This window comes from Falco punctatus (genome assembly GCF_963210335.1).
Source record: "Falco punctatus genome assembly, chromosome: 4".
NCBI classification, from domain to species: domain Eukaryota; kingdom Metazoa; phylum Chordata; class Aves; order Falconiformes; family Falconidae; genus Falco; species Falco punctatus.
In genome coordinates, this window is record NC_137583.1 from 43671457 (window position 1) to 43688321 (window position 16865).

At 37.1% G+C, this 16865-nt stretch overlaps 1 protein-coding gene across 3 annotated transcripts in view; it reads right to left on the reverse strand.

The window, feature by feature from the left end:
- TXNDC11 (thioredoxin domain containing 11) overlaps positions 1–16865 on the reverse strand; it is a 35120-nt gene that overhangs the window by 14520 nt on the left and 3735 nt on the right. Inside the window, exons 2-8 of one of the 3 annotated variants that reach the window (XM_080386832.1) lie at positions 15856–15930; positions 15350–15566; positions 14527–14624; positions 12465–12594; positions 4915–5008; positions 2933–3045; positions 1508–1708 (exon numbers count right to left, since the gene is read on the reverse strand). In XM_080386832.1, the coding sequence (XP_080242958.1) occupies positions 1508–1708; positions 2933–3045; positions 4915–5008; positions 12465–12594; positions 14527–14624; positions 15350–15566; positions 15856–15930 (928 nt within the window). Of the gene's footprint in view, positions 1–1507; positions 1709–2932; positions 3046–4914; positions 5009–12464; positions 12595–14526; positions 14625–15349; positions 15567–15855; positions 15931–16865 lie in introns of those variants that run through there. The other 2 variants (XM_080386833.1, XM_080386834.1) reach the window with 2 other exon arrangements.

The following is a 16865-nucleotide window of genomic DNA, read 5'->3' on the forward strand; positions in this document are numbered from 1 at the left end:
AAAACCAGATTTGCAGTAAGAAATCTCATTTCAGTCAGCTATCAGAAAAAAAATATTTGCTCTGAGAGCTTTCAACATACAACTTGACAGACTTGTTCTTTGCAACTGCCTTACAGTCATGTGGTTTCATTGCTTGACGAAACCCACAGGATGGCTGCAGTAAACATCTCTTCCTACGGTAAACAAGTTGCGTAATACCTCTCTATCAAAGTGCAGCTATACAAGATTAACTGGAATATTTTGTATCTCATTTCACATTTTGATATAGATAAATACTGTTATTTAGCAGAAGGAAATCTGAAATGGAACATCTTATGTTGCACTGATTTAGTCTAAGTAGTACCTGTTACTAGAATGTTTAATCTGTGACAAGCATTCTTGAATTAAGTCTGCCAACAATAAGACAGGTTAGTAAAAGAATAATCACAGTACTTTCCCAGTCTTTCCACAAACATTTCCCCAACCCTATCTTACAGCAGTCTAGGTTTTATTGTGTCTATTTCTACTTTGGCTGAATAATTGTATCATAAGTTATTTTCATTTTTTTCCCCGTTGCTTCAGACACTGCAGTATCAATTAGGCCTCCTTGTGGAAACCACATATTCCAGGACATATGACAGTCATTCACATATGTAAGTCAGCATCACCACCAAAACATGGCCCCAGTTTTCATCTTCCACAGATGCTTGTTTCTTATTCCACGCTGTCCTATGTGATGACCCCTGTGCAGCTGTGTGGTATACTAAATGAGACAATGGGTTCCAGCTGAAAAATAGCCCAGGGAAAAAAAAATATTTTCCAGCCAAGTGAAGTTTCCCTATCTCATTTTACTGCACAGCTACACAAACTCCTGTCCTGGGCAGTTCAGAAATGAAAATAATGGCAGATAATGGCAAAACTGGAAGACAACTAAGGAACACAGAGGATATAAAAATAAGATTAGTTCACAGTAGTTTTTCAACTGTTCTATATTTCAAATAACACTGTCTGGTTTAATAAAAGGTCCATTCATTCTTGCTTAACCACCTCTGGAAAGATGGAAGGAGAGGAGAAATAGAATGAGGTGAATAAAACACAAGTCTAAATTTAATGACATTATTCACCAATCTTCAGCGTTTCATATACCCTTTCCCTTTGGGAAATCTTTCAAATGCTCATCAGATCATACTCCAGATATTCTTGCTCTTTCATCTGAACTATTAATGTCAGCTGGAACAGAAGACCAAAGACCTGCATCTCTCACACAGCACTCACCACAGAAAGGAGGAGGTAAAGGAAAAGGTGCCTGTTCCAAACAGCTGTTGACACGAGACAAAGGTATGTTGTGTGGGATGCAAAGCGGCGTAAGGCAGTTGTGATAATGTGGCTTGAGAAAAAAGTGTTTTTGAATAATTGGAACAGTGAAATAAAATGAGGCATATTCACTATTAAACTCAGAACCCTGACTAGAGTTCTCAAGTTCTAGCATTTTTGAAGTAAAAAAAAAAAAAATAATTATTTCACTTACTTCATCTAAAAGAGGATGAATTTCTGCTAGGGGGTTGTAAGGTATAAATATGAGAAGTGCTGGTCCTTTCTTCAGCTCATTGTTTAGAAGAAGGCTTTTTCCACCATGTGGTCTCAGCCAGCGTATAAGCATCTCTCTATTTTCTACAGCCCACTTGCAAATGTTCTCAGCAGTATAGTTCATGATGTCACTTGGATAGATCTTGAAGGGGAAAAAAATAATTATTTGTCCTCACTTGATTTAGTAATGAATGAAGTTCTCAAATATGGCATGCTTTTGTTACTGTAATGCCTAAAACTCTCTTCCTAAATTTAATGACACTATTCAGCAAGCTTCAGCATTCCATATACCCTTCCCCTCTTGGAAATCTTTCCAAATGCTCATTAGATCATAGCAACACACATAATCTTTCAGGAAAAATGTACTATAGCAGGGAAGCTCTTCTTTCACTACATCTTTATAATCTTTACTTTTCTCCCTAGTATAAATTTTCTTTCTAAGTAAAAGAGCTCGGTCTCTAAGTTTGTATCATCACATATCTTGATTTACAGCATATTAGAAAACTTTCCCACTATTCACTCACTGTATTTACTCATTTTAAATTGGCCTTTTAAGACCCTACATCAAGACCGCATTTGAAACTGGTATTTCTTATTACTGAATGTGGGGAACAGAAATGCATAATAAAAACTGCACACAGCTTCTAGGGTCGTATTAATAAATTAAGGCAAGCTTATCTTAAACCATTTGCACGAACAGAAGTAGCTTTATGTATTTACCACTAGTTTAACCTGAAAAATCCATGTTTTCCCTATCTCAATAGACTAAACCACGTTACAATACCTGTCTTCACAGAGTTTCCACTTACAGTAGCAGTGTGGATAGGTAAGGTCTCTAGGCCAAATAGCAAATCTAAAAGTTAGTATTTTCAGTCTTAGTCTTCAAAAAATGAGGCAGATGGATTAAGAGTTACTATAGATTTACAATTAAATTGCATGATTTTTCTAATCAGTGTAATGTCATACCCTTAAACTGAAATGCAAGTTTTCACTATTCCTGCTCTCTCTCTCCACAAAATCTCTTTGCCCATATCCTCATTCAAGTAGCCTTCTAATTCTGGGCCACCGAAAAAGGTAAAAAAATCTAGGAAAAAGCTTTTGTGTAGTCATTTCTGAGGTGCTTGGTGGGGGGGGTTGGCGTTTGTTGGGTTTTGGTGTTGGGTTTTTTTTTGATAGAGACAAACAAATTGGATCTTACCTTCTGTTTAAAACAGCTGCTGACTGGTAGAATGAAAATGTGTATTACAGTACAAAAATACTATTCTGTGTCATAAAGCTCTGTGAAACACTTATTCATGGTCTACTACAACAGAGCTTCAATCTCCATGTACTGTCTCACAGTCACTACAATACATACAATACTCACAAGAGATGCGTTGACATGTCTGTGCAAATACACACTGCCTGAACGCACCAGCGAGATCTCCTCTGCAACATGTTTATCTGTGATCACTCCAAAGCGTATTGTTCCAAGGTAATCTGAAAGGGAAAACTTCCAGTTTTTAAACACAATTATAAACACCAAGCTTCTCTCCTGAAAGCCCCAGAAGAACATCTCCAAACCAAAAAAACTAACACTGCTGTGTAAAGGCAGAGAAATCTTACTGAATATAGCAACTGCCAATATTGATGGTGAAGTGAGGTAGAAGAAAGTTGACAAGAGAAGGCAACAAGAACAAACATATTCCTCTTATGCACTCAAGGTACAGAGAATGTTAACCTGAATTGTCCAGTTTCTTGATTTGCATGTTAAATATTGTCGTGGTTTAACACAGCTAGCAACAAGCACCACGCAGCAGCCACTTGCTTGCTCCCCCTGACCCAGAGCGGTGGGTAGGAGAATCAGAAAGGAATGTAAAACTCAAGGGTTGGGATAAGAACAATTTAATAATTTAAACAGAATAAAAAGGTAAGAACAACAACAATAACAATAATAATAACAACAATTATTATAATGGAAAGGTGGTGAAAAGGATAAAATCCAAAGGAAAAGGGAGAAAGTAAAACAAGTGAATCACTGTACAACTGCTCGCTACCAGATGACTGATGCCCAGCCAGTCCCCAAGCAACGATCGCCCCCCCAGCTAACCCTCCAGGTTTCTATACAAAGCATGACACCCCATGGTATGGAATACCTCTTTGCCTGCTTCAGGGCAGCTGACCTGGCTGTGTCCCCTCCCAGTCTCTTGTGCCCCCCCAGCATTCTGGCTGGCAAGGCCAGAGAAACCAAAAAAGTCCTTGACTTACTATAAACATTACCCAGCAAAACCCAAAAACATCAGTACCTTACCAACATTGTTCTCACGCCAGATCCAAAACACAGCACTGTACTAGCTACTAAGAAGAAAGTTAACTCCATCCCAGCCAAAACCAGGACAAATGGTATCAGAGATGCACCTTGCTACACATTATGGCATCTCAAAAGCCAAGATAAGATATTCGTATAAGGAAGAGGTACAAACATAGACTGTTCAGATGAAATACATTTACAGTAAATATGTATTTTAAAATACATATTATAGTATTTATATATTTATAAATATGTACACACAAAGATAGAATGCTTCTCATCTTTACGTTGCAAAAAAAACATCCCAACATGTAAGTGGGCAAATTACAGAGCAAAATACAGGAGAACAGAGTCTATATCATATTCCAAGTCAGCTGCAAAATAAAAATCAGGATAATGGTATCAATTTCCTTCACTTGCTGACAGGCAGAAATGTCCATAAAATGTGTTAATCTTAAAAGTTATGGAAGTTCTATCCACAACTTACAACATGTGCCCCTACCCTATACATTAATTATATACAATGTTTGCATATTTAAACACAAGTGGGTTTGTATTTTAGATGAGTAATGCAAAACAACACGGGGAGAAAGCCCTTCTCTACCATGCTACCTTGTACCAGCTCTGCAACTCCACCCAGGAAAGCTCTTTGTTGAATTTAGTTACCAAGTACTGACAGAGACAAGTTCATCCTGATGCCTCTGAACGTGGTATCTCAAACGTTGCACAAAATACTCTTGGATTCAACTTAAATGATAGTCTGATTATGGCTCTATATGGGTTGCAGCTACACACGTAGGTTTTTGAGGAAACTGTATCTTAATGCATTCTTGAATAGCAGCCTGTCATATACTTTATTCCATGATGGCCGATCACATAATAAGCCTTTTATGTAAGCAAACCTCACGCTGTAATCAAAGAGTCTCATAATTAAATCAACATCAAGAAACACTCAAAAGGGATTAATTCCCAAGTTACAAGATATTACAAAAAACTACTGAAGCCCATATACATAACTCATTCACAGATGCCTTAAATAATGAAAATGAAGCTTTTACCTTTCTTTAATGAATGCAATGCTGACGTGAAGAATGTTAAATAACCAGGCGGTTGAGGTGAAGCATTGAATTCAAAATATCCTAGAACTCCAGGCTGAAATAATAAGAACTAAAGTTAGTTAAGCTATTTTCAAGTATAAGTATATGGGACACAGCAATTATTTGCCTACAGTAAAGCACAGCAGTTTTTTAAAAGACAACATTTACTGAAGAACAGTCACTTTATGCTGCAAGAAAAAATTTATTATTAAAAGACTGAACATAATCAGTTCTAAGGCTGTCATTCAAAAGCTATGTATGACAGAGGGTTTTTATGGAGGTAGATGCATGTTTCAAACCGCCTATTTCCCATGTTAGCTATTACAGTTCACTAAAAGCAATTAGTATTTTTTCACAACTACTTTATGAGTCAGTTCCAGCAGCAGCATAAGAACCAGCAGCATCATAAAGACTTCTTTTAGAATTGGAATATCAAATGTGATTTTTCAGAACATAAGTTAAACAGCAACATTTTAATTGTTCACTGTGTTGCACATAATTAGTGACTACATATGAATTCACACGTTGTGCGTAAATACCTGAACTGCTAAGCGAACTTATCATCCCATCATTAAGCTATGAGTCACTGTACATTCTTTCAGTATATCCTGCAGGAGTCAGTGAAAGATCAGCTGCATGAAAATAAGGAAAGAGCCTCATATCCCACCTGCACATCCATAAAGCTCTTCAAATTGTCAAACAGACAATTCAGAATTTTAAAGACTCATCTCTAAATAGGCCTATGAACTTTGCCATGTATGAAGCCTGAATGGCTTCATAATAAATTTAGAAAGAGAATCTGGGAGAAGCTGACTTGGAACAGAGAGATGCACAGTCTTTAGACCTCTCCTGTTCCAGAATTTTGATTATGTTTTGGTTTAAAATTTCACAAAATATAATCTGTTAAAAATTATTAATGTTTTTTTAATGCATCACTCAAATTGGCTCAATACATTTTCAGGACAGAGTATGTGATATAATTTGGTTATTTTGTGTTATTTGTTTCACAGTTCCACCAGTGTATACAGAAAGAACATCTGATACACAAAGAAAGGGCACTCTAGGGATTGATGTAGAACAAAAGAATCCAGACTCACCAATCACCCATTTGTGCAGCAAATATATTCCCACATAAGTATTTTAATTTGGTATTTCAGAGGCTGCTTTATTTTTGTTGAGTTTTACATATACAATTTTTATTTTTAAAACACAAACATATTTTTTACATGTTACTGTCATTAGTGATATGAAGTAGTTATTCATACCAGCCATATGAATTGAGCTAATTCAGTATGAATTAGCAATCTCAGGATGTTCACCAATAACAACTTTGCCCATTCCAACTAACAACCTGCTCTTTTTAGGCAGCAATTCTCTTTCACAAATGAATGCTAAACACAAAACCCTTGTTCATAAAGATTCCCTCTGAGGGACCTCAGGAAAATCATCAATAATAAAAATGGGTTACAAGCAATTAGTGAAATTTCTGCAATAACAACTGTCAAGCCAGAAATAAAAATATAAATAAAATAGAAATGAAAAAATACAGGAAAACAGCAGCACTCACTTTTCTTTTTTAAACTATAAACAGGTTAGTAATTAGTGTTCATCTTTTTCTTCTAGTACCAATTTAAGACAGTAAAAAGAAACAATCCCTTATAGCAAACTTTTAAAGCATTCAAGTGAACCAAACCAATGAGACAGGTAATATGATCAAAATTTTAGTTTCCCATTTCCTAGGACCATTTTTTAATACCATTTCTGTATGAAGTGAATTTACAGTATCGAATAGCGAATGAAGGAAGACTCAAAAAAGTGGCAGTAAAATGAGACAAGAAGCTAAAAGTCAGACCTAGAAATATTTATAAAGTTACTAAAAAAGGTGATGTTCTGATTCTGACTGCCAGTTCTGTTGTACACCAATAACAGCTTAAGACTTCCAGATTGTGAAGAGTAAGATGTTCCTTAGAGACATGTTTGGAAAGTGTTTTTTTCAGTAAGAAAAAACTGTAGTGAGACAGTATATATTAGTGCTATATACCTATTGAGTAATCTGGTTCATTAATGTCCTTTTAATGATCATCCCAGAATAGTTAAAATCTCCTCCCTGTTACAGGCTGCAATTATACATAAGAGGAAAGTGTCTAAAATGCTCTTTTTCTTCTCAAGTACTATGGATATTTTCCTGTTCCTCTGTCAGAATGAAGAGATTCACTTGCTTCACTTATGTTCATTTTAACAAAACTGAACATTTTAGGGGCAAGCAACTAACAGGGAATCTCGCTCCGTACAACTAAGAGTCAAGCCTTACAGAAAAGGTATCGCAATGAAAATAAGAGGTTCCTGGTTTTGAATACAAATATGCTAAAAGGAGCTTGACAGCAGCAACTCCCACTTTCTTTCATGCAAGAACCTCCAAACACTCACTGGTGTAGCAATAGCTACCTGCACACAGTTTATGTGGACATCTACATACAAGCTGTTATTGATGATGAGCCGCTTCCAGGCAACCATCTTCATGCAGGCAGTCAGGAATAATCAGCTGAATAGGATTTGACTTGCTGCTATATAAAGTTGGAGGATAAGATATTGCAATGTGACACAGGGATAGTTAAAAAACACAGCACGAGCACTGGCGTTGCTAGAGTGAAGCTTACTGGAGCTTTTCTGTCCATGAAAAAATTTTCAGCACCTGTCTCAAACCAAGTGTCTGTAGGAAAGGTTTTGGACCAAACTTGACTGTGTCAATAGCGAAGAGTCTCTAGCACCATCTCCTAATGAAACTCATATATGGAAATACAAAATCATTAGTTGTAGTGTAGCCTATTTCTTGCTTGGTCTCTACACCAGAGGAATGGAAAGCAATGTGTGATGCCAATTAAATCAAACACTTAATAGACTTGACAAGAATCTCAACAATTACAGAACAGCAAGTTCATGACAATTTAAGAACTAGCAGAGATCTTCAGGTGAGTATTTTTTATTGGAGAACAGCCAGCAAGGTTTTATTATTGAACCATTCCTCACATCTATCACAGTTCTTTGAAGGAACGAGCAAGCATGTAGATGACTGATCTACTCAATGCAGCATACTGTAACTCCCCAAAAGCCTACAAGAAATTACCAAACACAATGGAAGAAACCAAGGTGATAAGGGATAACACAGAAGGTCCTCTTCTAGATTAGTAGAAAAGATAGGAAACTACAGGTAGAAGTAACTGTTTTTCCAGAAAGCCAGGCAGCCAGGATGTGTACTGATGCTCATATAGTTCAGCATTTCCACGAATACTTTAGAAAAGGGATAGAAGGGTGAGGAACAAAATGTGCGAAGGCTATTGGGAATCATCAAAACTACAGCTGGCTCAGAAGAGTAGCAGAAGGACAGTATTCGATGACTATGTGATGAAAGAGCCCTGAAATGTAAAGGCCAATAAATGTAAAGTAATGGGAACACAGAACAGAAAAAAATCCCACAGCTACTGATTAGCTTTTACAATTAGGTAAATGCTTTTACTACTCAATTAAGTTATTTCTAACCCAATTTGTATTTATTTGTTTTTGTTTTGGTTATATCGCATTGAGGTAAGGGAGATTGGTTGGTTGGGTTTTTTCCCAGATCCTCAGACTTGTGCAGGTAGGCAATTCCTGCCACATATCTGTAAACACAGAAAACAGCGAAAGGAAAGGAATGTGTTATCTCTGGGGAACAGAGGAACCTATATTACATACCACTGATTTTATACTGTAGAAGAAACAGTTGACTGATATTAATTAAATTTACAAGTCTGTTGATTTTCTAACTGCATTAAAAACATCATATATCCAGAACTGAAAGCAAATTCTCACATGATCATTCAACACAGGCACCACAGTACCCCACACAAGAGCAAGCTATTAAGTCAAATCCACATATGGGTCAGATCCTACACAGCCGGTTAATGCTCAGGAAGCACTCCTACACAAATAGAGCACGGCAAGCTGACAGCATGTTAAGACACACGTCAGCTACCTCCCAGAGACACCAACTCCTTGCTCACCTCTCCCAAAGCCAGAAAAGTATAAGCTCCCTGGGCACATTTAATTTTCAGAAGTGAATGAAGCTTTTTCTCTAAGTACAGAAACTGCACGTTTTCTTCCTCTGTGCCTCAGAAGGATGAGGCCATTTCTAGTAGCTGGGTTAGTCAGATGAGACATGCCAGTTTGGATTAAAATGAAACTGTTAAGTCTCTGCAGCTAAGAAAACAAAAGAAGTCTGATTATAGGTACTTACAGGTACTGTGTATCTTTGTCCTGATGTAACTTACATACTCCTATACTTTCAAAGATTTTAACTGTTTTCTAAATAGGACTTTTTTCCTTGCTCTCCAAAATTAAATTCTAATTCTTATCCAGTTCTAGTTTTGCACTAGTATCATTCCACAAGCAGAAAAAAAACCAATATCAGAAAATGCAGAAACTTAACTTTCAAATCTTCAACCAGATTTTTTTTCACGGGGTTTGAGCTCCCTCTTGTGAGAGCAATACAGCATCCCACAATAATGGTCTGCTGGAGGAATGGACACACCACCACATAACTAACTAACACCACTTGCTCTTACGTTTAGCTGGACTACGTTAATCAGTATTTCTAAGAAATAAACAGATGCTAATTAACATTTGAATACAAGATAAAATACTGCTAGATTTCAGAATCTCTTGGTGCGGTTCACTTTACAAAAAAATGCTTTGAAGTTTTATCTTGATACTTTATAGTACTTGTTAGTTCTTGTTAAGCATGCTAACAAGCTTAATGGATTTCAATATTCAGTTGAGTGTGGGTAGAGCTCCTGGTTTTCTTTCCTAGATGCTTCTTCTATCAAAAGCTGGCTACTAGAATTTGAACACAGGATAAAAGCACCAAAATCTTCACATATTAGGCAGAAAAGGACAACTGGGGGCTTGAAGTTGTGACTATCAGTAAATTAACAGGTCACAACAAAATGCCCTTGAAACAAGAAAAGAAGGGTGCAGTCGCACTTTTAAGTGTGAAAACATGCACTGGACAAAGCTTCAGCTCAATGTGATGCCCTGCAAATTAATCACCCATCTACTAATAGCTCACCAGCCTACTGCATACTCCAGATTATATTATCCTATAGCTATTCATGGACAGACAAACAGAACAGTGAGGACCAAAAGCAAGTGACAGGCAACTACTCCGCAACCTACTGCTTCCTTAAGATGGCGGACCTTAACACCAAAGGAGGATGAAACAGCCATGGAACAGAATAGGCACTGTCTAAGTGCCTATCACCTACAAAGAGGTTCTTTTCAACTGAAATTTTCAAGTCAGAAGTAAATACTTGTAATGTAAGTTTGTAGAACCCACTCCCTAGAAGAATACTGGACTGAAAATTAGATACTGATGATGACAAGTCCTTCAGAAAATACTCTGAGCTTCAAATCCATTAGCTGTTCAATGAAGGAATCACAAAACCCTGATCAAGAAGCAGACAGTGGCCAAAATGTCCAACGATCTATCATTTACCAACTTCTCTCCTTCCCCTTCTGCTAAAGATTAATATTTTTAATATATAAAAGATCAAAACCCAAGGAAGACACCAGCCACAGCTCTCAAGATAGCCATCAGCTTGTGCCATACATGTACCTCTATGCAAACTTTCTCACTTCTTAAACACAGGAGATTCCTCCTGGATTGTATCTTCAACAAAAGGTATAAAGTTCCCCAATTTTCATGGAAAACATTAGAAAATGTTCAGAATCCAACTGTTCAACATGATGAAATGTGCTTACTTCTGGTCTAAAACTAATTTTCCTTTGTGCCTATGTTTCCTTCTCCATCCATCTTCATAAACAATTTTCTCTGTCTTAGGTCTTCTCTGTATCTCAGCTCCTGATCCTCAGGATTTGTTTTTCTTACTGTGCTCAACTGGACTTGCACTAGCCAATGCCATGTCCCCTGAATGGATCTTACAGCATGACTTGGCTGTTATTTTTGTACCCCCTTCTCCCCCTCTTGCTTAACTTTACAGAGACAAGACAGTGAACTCCTAGTGCCACAGCTGGGGAAATAACCTTATCCTTAAAAGACTGCAGGGCAGCAAGACAGATCAGACTCTTATTCTTAGTCCATTTCAGAAAAAAGAGCCAACAAACACTGAACATAAACAGAGGTTGGGCATTTGGAGCCACAGAATTTGAACCACAGGAAGGGGTGGGGCAGGGGAGTTTGAATACAGAAATAAAAACATCTGTTCCATTGCTAAGCAGTGTTTAAAAAATATTTTCTGGTTCCCCCATAAATTTGTGTTTTGTCTTGGTCTTTAAGCTTAATGACACTATGCTTATTAGTTACCTTTTGCAGACTACCAAGAAATAATTCACAAACTAAAAACCAAGCATGGTTGTTTTCAGATCTCTACAGGAGTTTTAGAATGGCAAAACTAAAGCAGTAAAAGGACAACTGAATTGCTTGTGATTACAGAAGTATCAGCATCAGACAGATACACAACTCTCTACCCCTGACTCACAGTCATCACTTAAAAACACTGGAAAACTAAATCCATTAATAGCTCCTGAGGGATAAACCGAAGCGTGAGCAGCACAGCACCCACCCATGGTAACTAGCAGTGTGCATCCCCTTACACTTGGGAGCTCTCATTTAACAGCATATGCCATGCTCCATCCTGCAGCAGAACCAGACATTAGAACATGCGCTAATTCAAAGAGGAATTCTACTTCATTCTGAAACACTGGAAAGCCCTTCCCATGTTTTGGCCACTACTACAGCATCAATTTGTTGATCAGGTTTTCCATTCTGCTCTAATAGCTTGGGGTTTAGTAAGATTATGGTATTTCTCCATTGTGCACTACAGAAATGAACAGTTATAAAGAGATTATAAATGGTTCTGTTGTAAACGCATTCTGTCTAATTGGAAGTTACTAATCCACTAGTATTGCTACCAATCTTGGCACCTCTGAACACAACAGACTGAAAATTAATAAAACACAACGTACCAGTGGATTAAAATCATGAAGTTACAGCATACAAAGTGGTTAGGAGCCATGATTTCAACTGATTTCACATTTGTTTTTCCTTAACAGACTTATCTTACTAGAAAGGTTTAATATTCCTTTAAAATTGAAGCAATGATTAAGTCTTTCTCACTCAAATGTGTTCCCAACTCAGACTGCAAGATTTTTGCAAATAGATTTCTCCCTTCTTTTTTGTTCATTTGTAACTTTTTGGTGAGGTAACAACCTCAATTCTTGTCTCTACATACTGAAGTACTGTAAATTCTTAGCATCACTAAACCATAAGAGTAACTATACAGGGAACCAACACTGTGAATTTGTCATTTCATATTTTTATGATTTTAACAAATGTACAGGGCACTGATTTCAGGATCCTGGAAATAAACTAGTACTTTGGAGCAGATCAAATTAAATTGTGAAACAAATCAAACTCTTTCTGAACCACAGTGGTAAAGCCAGAGAAGAGAGACAAGTACCTCATAATTTGAGAGGAAATCTAGTAATTTTGATCGAGACGAGATGTAGAGTAGTGGTGTCATCACCCGGCGAACAAACTTTTCAATATAAACAGCACTCATAGGGCCTTTGTATTCAATTGGTCCAAAACTAGTACCAAAAAAAATAATAAAACATTAAGACTTAAATTAACAATAGAGAGAGTCCCTCCTAGGGGGTGGCAGAGATAGGAGTTACATAGACAGCATGCTCAGCCTCTAGGGAGTTGCTCTCTGTGTTAATTAACAGTGGCTTCTGTTACTGACAGAGGAGTTGTGTTACCAGACTTGAAGTACAGCGCAGAAATTGCAGTGACTCTTAACGCAGTGTCTGTGGGTAGGTACAGTGTGTTGGTGGGGACAAAGGGATGGAGATCATCTCTGAGTCTCACTAAAGAAGTTGGTAAAACGCAGCTGGTAAAAATGTAAATCATATGATCATATACATATCTTTCTGCTTTGTCCAAAGTAAATACGTGTGACTTAAAAATACAGATCTGAAAAATGTCAATATTTTCACTCCATTTAAAAAAATCTTTAGAAAGTTAAACCAGTATTTTTACATAGACTTTTACAAGAACACTCAATAAAGGAGGGACCAGTCCAGTCACACTGCTGCTGAATAGACTCAGGGAGTCTACAGCTTCTCCCCCAGCCATCTGAGAAAATAGTTCACACCACATTAGGTAGTGCTAAAACAGAAGGCAGGCTGAGCTTTGCAGCTACCATTTCCAGAGCTTCTCCTTCATCCCCTTGAAATCCTGCATCTGATTTATTATCTTGAGCTTGGACAAAGCATCACAGTCCAAAATGAAATCAAACACAAAAAGCATGAGGAATTGGTCCATTCCTGCTGAAGAATGTAATGGGATGCGCTTTTAAATGTAGTTTATACGTACAGACACTGAAAAATATCAAACTTGAACTGAGATACCCATACTCAGATGCTCTGAATTGGTCTTCTACAGCACACCAGATTACTCTATATCCTACACTGGTTTATTACAAACATTTGACTAAACAGCAACAGCACTGCTTCAACATGTCACATGCCCAGTACCCAGCACTCGAAGTTTGATATCTCAGGCATGAGGGATGCATATGAAGTATCAATACGAATTTACATCTCATCTTGTTGCAACTCTGTTTAAGGTTACTGATAATATCCATGTGTATCTGTCTATTGTGCTGTAATTTCAAGATCAAGTAAGTTTAAGTCAATGTACATCCAAGTGGGACTGTTGGGGTTTTATTACAGTTTGAATTATGCCAGTGCCATCTGTGTCTATTCCAAGTTCAGCTGACAAAGATCAGGATTGTTCCTCCTCAGTACATAAATCCCCGGAAAAAAAATCAAAACCAGCCTCTGTAACAGAAAAGAGCTGCAGTTCAAGACTAGAGTTCACAAGTAAAATGCAAGTGATAAACTACACAGCATCCAGCTCTATTATACCTAGCATTAGAAAGTGTTTCCTTACCTTCTGCTCCACACAAAGAGGAGAAAAAAAAATACATACAAATACTAAAAAATAAAAGTGAGACTATATAAAATTTATGCAATGATATAGCAGTATCTGGAGCATTAAACAGTGTAAAGTTCAAATTTAGAAGAAAGCCTTCAATACATAGTGCCATTTAAATATGCACTTAAATTTCACAAACTTCAATAGCCTTTAAGTACACACATTATTGCTGCCACAAATTGGGACCAGTTGATATAATCCATCTACAGAGCAAGCAGACAACTAAAATGAATATATAAATTTGAATTCTTTACTTTTCATTGGAGACAGAACTTCCAGGGGATGCAGAGGCAAAAGAAAACTTCCTGGGGGACGAAGAATTGTGCTCCATGTCATTTAACTGACATTTACAGCCCTCCTTGACACCTAAGTAGCATACAGGATGAGCTTCACCAGAATCTCCTTCTCTACAACTATTTACTAGAGCCATAAATATAACATTTTCAAAATGCAACATTTTATGCAGTATCTGTTTCCCAAAACAATAATAAAAAACTCAGACTGTACACATGAAATCTTACCTCCGATGGTATAAGTGTATCACAGGAAAATAAAAGAAATGCTTTTGCTTTCTGCATTTCCCCTGGTTCCACCAGCAATTTACAGCCACAAACAGCACCTGCAAAGCAGGTAAAAATTCACAGCTAACAAAGTGCATTACCATGACCTTCTTTATCTAACATGTATTTTTTTTTCCAACCCATTCCATGTCTTTTCTACTCAGTATTCCATACCTGGTCCGCTTAATTCTACCATATGAGTCACCTTTTTAAAACAAAAAAAATAATTTTTTTTGGTCATTCTGCAACAGCAATCCTTTTGGTCACTTTTCTTTCTAGTTTTTAAGCTTCTTAATCTAAATCCTTCCAATTTACTTATTCATAATCCATATCAATTATGTTTTCTGCAGAGTAGAGCTCAATGAGCAGAGGTTTAAGACAGCTGTACTTGTGAAGCATTCACAGGTAACCAACTGCTAGAAAGCAGTGCCATGGCTGCAATCTTGTATGATTACCAGTGTCTCCAAGGATCCTGGAACTGCAAGCAAACTCTGTAATTTCTGCTGAAGGCAGGTCAATAAATCCAAGAACACTTTACAAGAAGTAGCTTGTAGAGCTCCCCATTCAGGAGCAGAAATAACAGACAACTGACCAGGGAAAACAGGTTGCTTCCATTTACTCTAACACACTCTATGTTAAATTAAAATTCAGATGATTGGCTGAGTTACCCCAAATTTTGAGCACTCAGGTTGTGCTGCTCACATGGGATGACAGAAACTAGCATCATCTTGGGACTAAAAAGCTATCAGGTCACATTTACTATTTGTATCTTCTCTGGAGTTACCTGGTCTGACAATCTGCTGGCCACATGTTCTATTTCTTCTCTTGCTGCAATAGACTGGCCACACCATGGCGCATAGAAGAAATACAGCACAACTTCTGAGTCCTGTCGAAGGTGATCTGCATAGTCTAATTGTCCCCGAAAAAGATCAATGACTGGAGATCTTGCGGAGAAGAAATTCACTGGAAGCTTCGCTGGCATTGTTACATCTTTTGCTCGGCTGCAGAAAGGAAATTAAGAGTGATCATTGAGACTGTACAACAGTAGTTTAAAAAGTGTGCCCAAAGACCTACTTTTTAATTTTAGCAAAGGTCATGCAATGACAAAACTTTAGAAATTGATGCAAGTGACTACAACTTACATTATCTGATTAGTTTCATGAAATACCATAAAAATCTAAAGACTGCCCTTCACAAGCTTTAGAAAGTCACACTGTGATACCATGCACTATGTTTATGGGTGTGTTAGCTCACACTCTTATTGCTGGTTGCTATAGAGCATAAAATTACCAGGAAGAGTGATTTCTTTGGATTTCTTCCCTGGCCTCATCCTCTTTTAACACTTGTACTTTAGGTAACAGCACCCTGATAAGAGAAGAGACACTGGTCATGAAGTTTTGTGATGTGATGTTTCTATAAACAGATACTATTACCCTGGCTTACACTTTACTTCAAAGTATTCTATACTTGTATTCTTTTATATTGTATTAGAAAAAATACATAAATGCCTGTTAAGTTTATTTTACTGGTTAGAGCAGGGACTGTAAACTGTTCAGGGCCCATTTCCTCTTCAAAGTAAGAGCAGTATTAACAAATAAAAAGTCTCTATTTAAAGAAATTATGACAGATTAAGTTTCTTCAGATAAATTAGTTTGACTAATAATACCAAGAACGTAAAACAAATACTCAGGAAACCACTTCCTATCAAAACAGCAATCAATCAATTTAGAACTTGGCATTTTCAAGGTGTTCAGAAGTTGTTATTGTATAAACTGCCCTAAATGCAAGTGAATGATCATATTCTTCTTTTTATTATTATCTCAATTCCAAAGTTTTCCACTAGCTATATTTACATTAGAGCAAGTCAGATTAAAAACTATGCAGCAACAGTGTAATACTCAATTCTGCCATTGTTCTTTATGTGACAGGAAGCTTTAGGGCACACTGTGCATTCCTTTACCTTGTAACACAACAAGAAGCTAATACAAAAACCATTTCACCTGATATTTGATCCTTCTCGGGTTACAAATGATGCAGTTGTAATAAAATTATTGAGACCCAAACACTGTCAAACTGTTAAGCAGCCTCCTAACAACACTGCCACATTTTCAAACTTTACAATCATTCTGGTTTGTCAGAAGTACCTTTGGGCTTACAATACAGCCCACAGAAGCCACAGCTCTTCTCTCGCTTCCAGGTTACTAAGCGTAAACTTAAAGCTCAACATTTAGAAAATATACTGGGAATGATTCTTAGAGATTATGGAAATACTTAATTCATACGTAAGAGACAGTATTTGC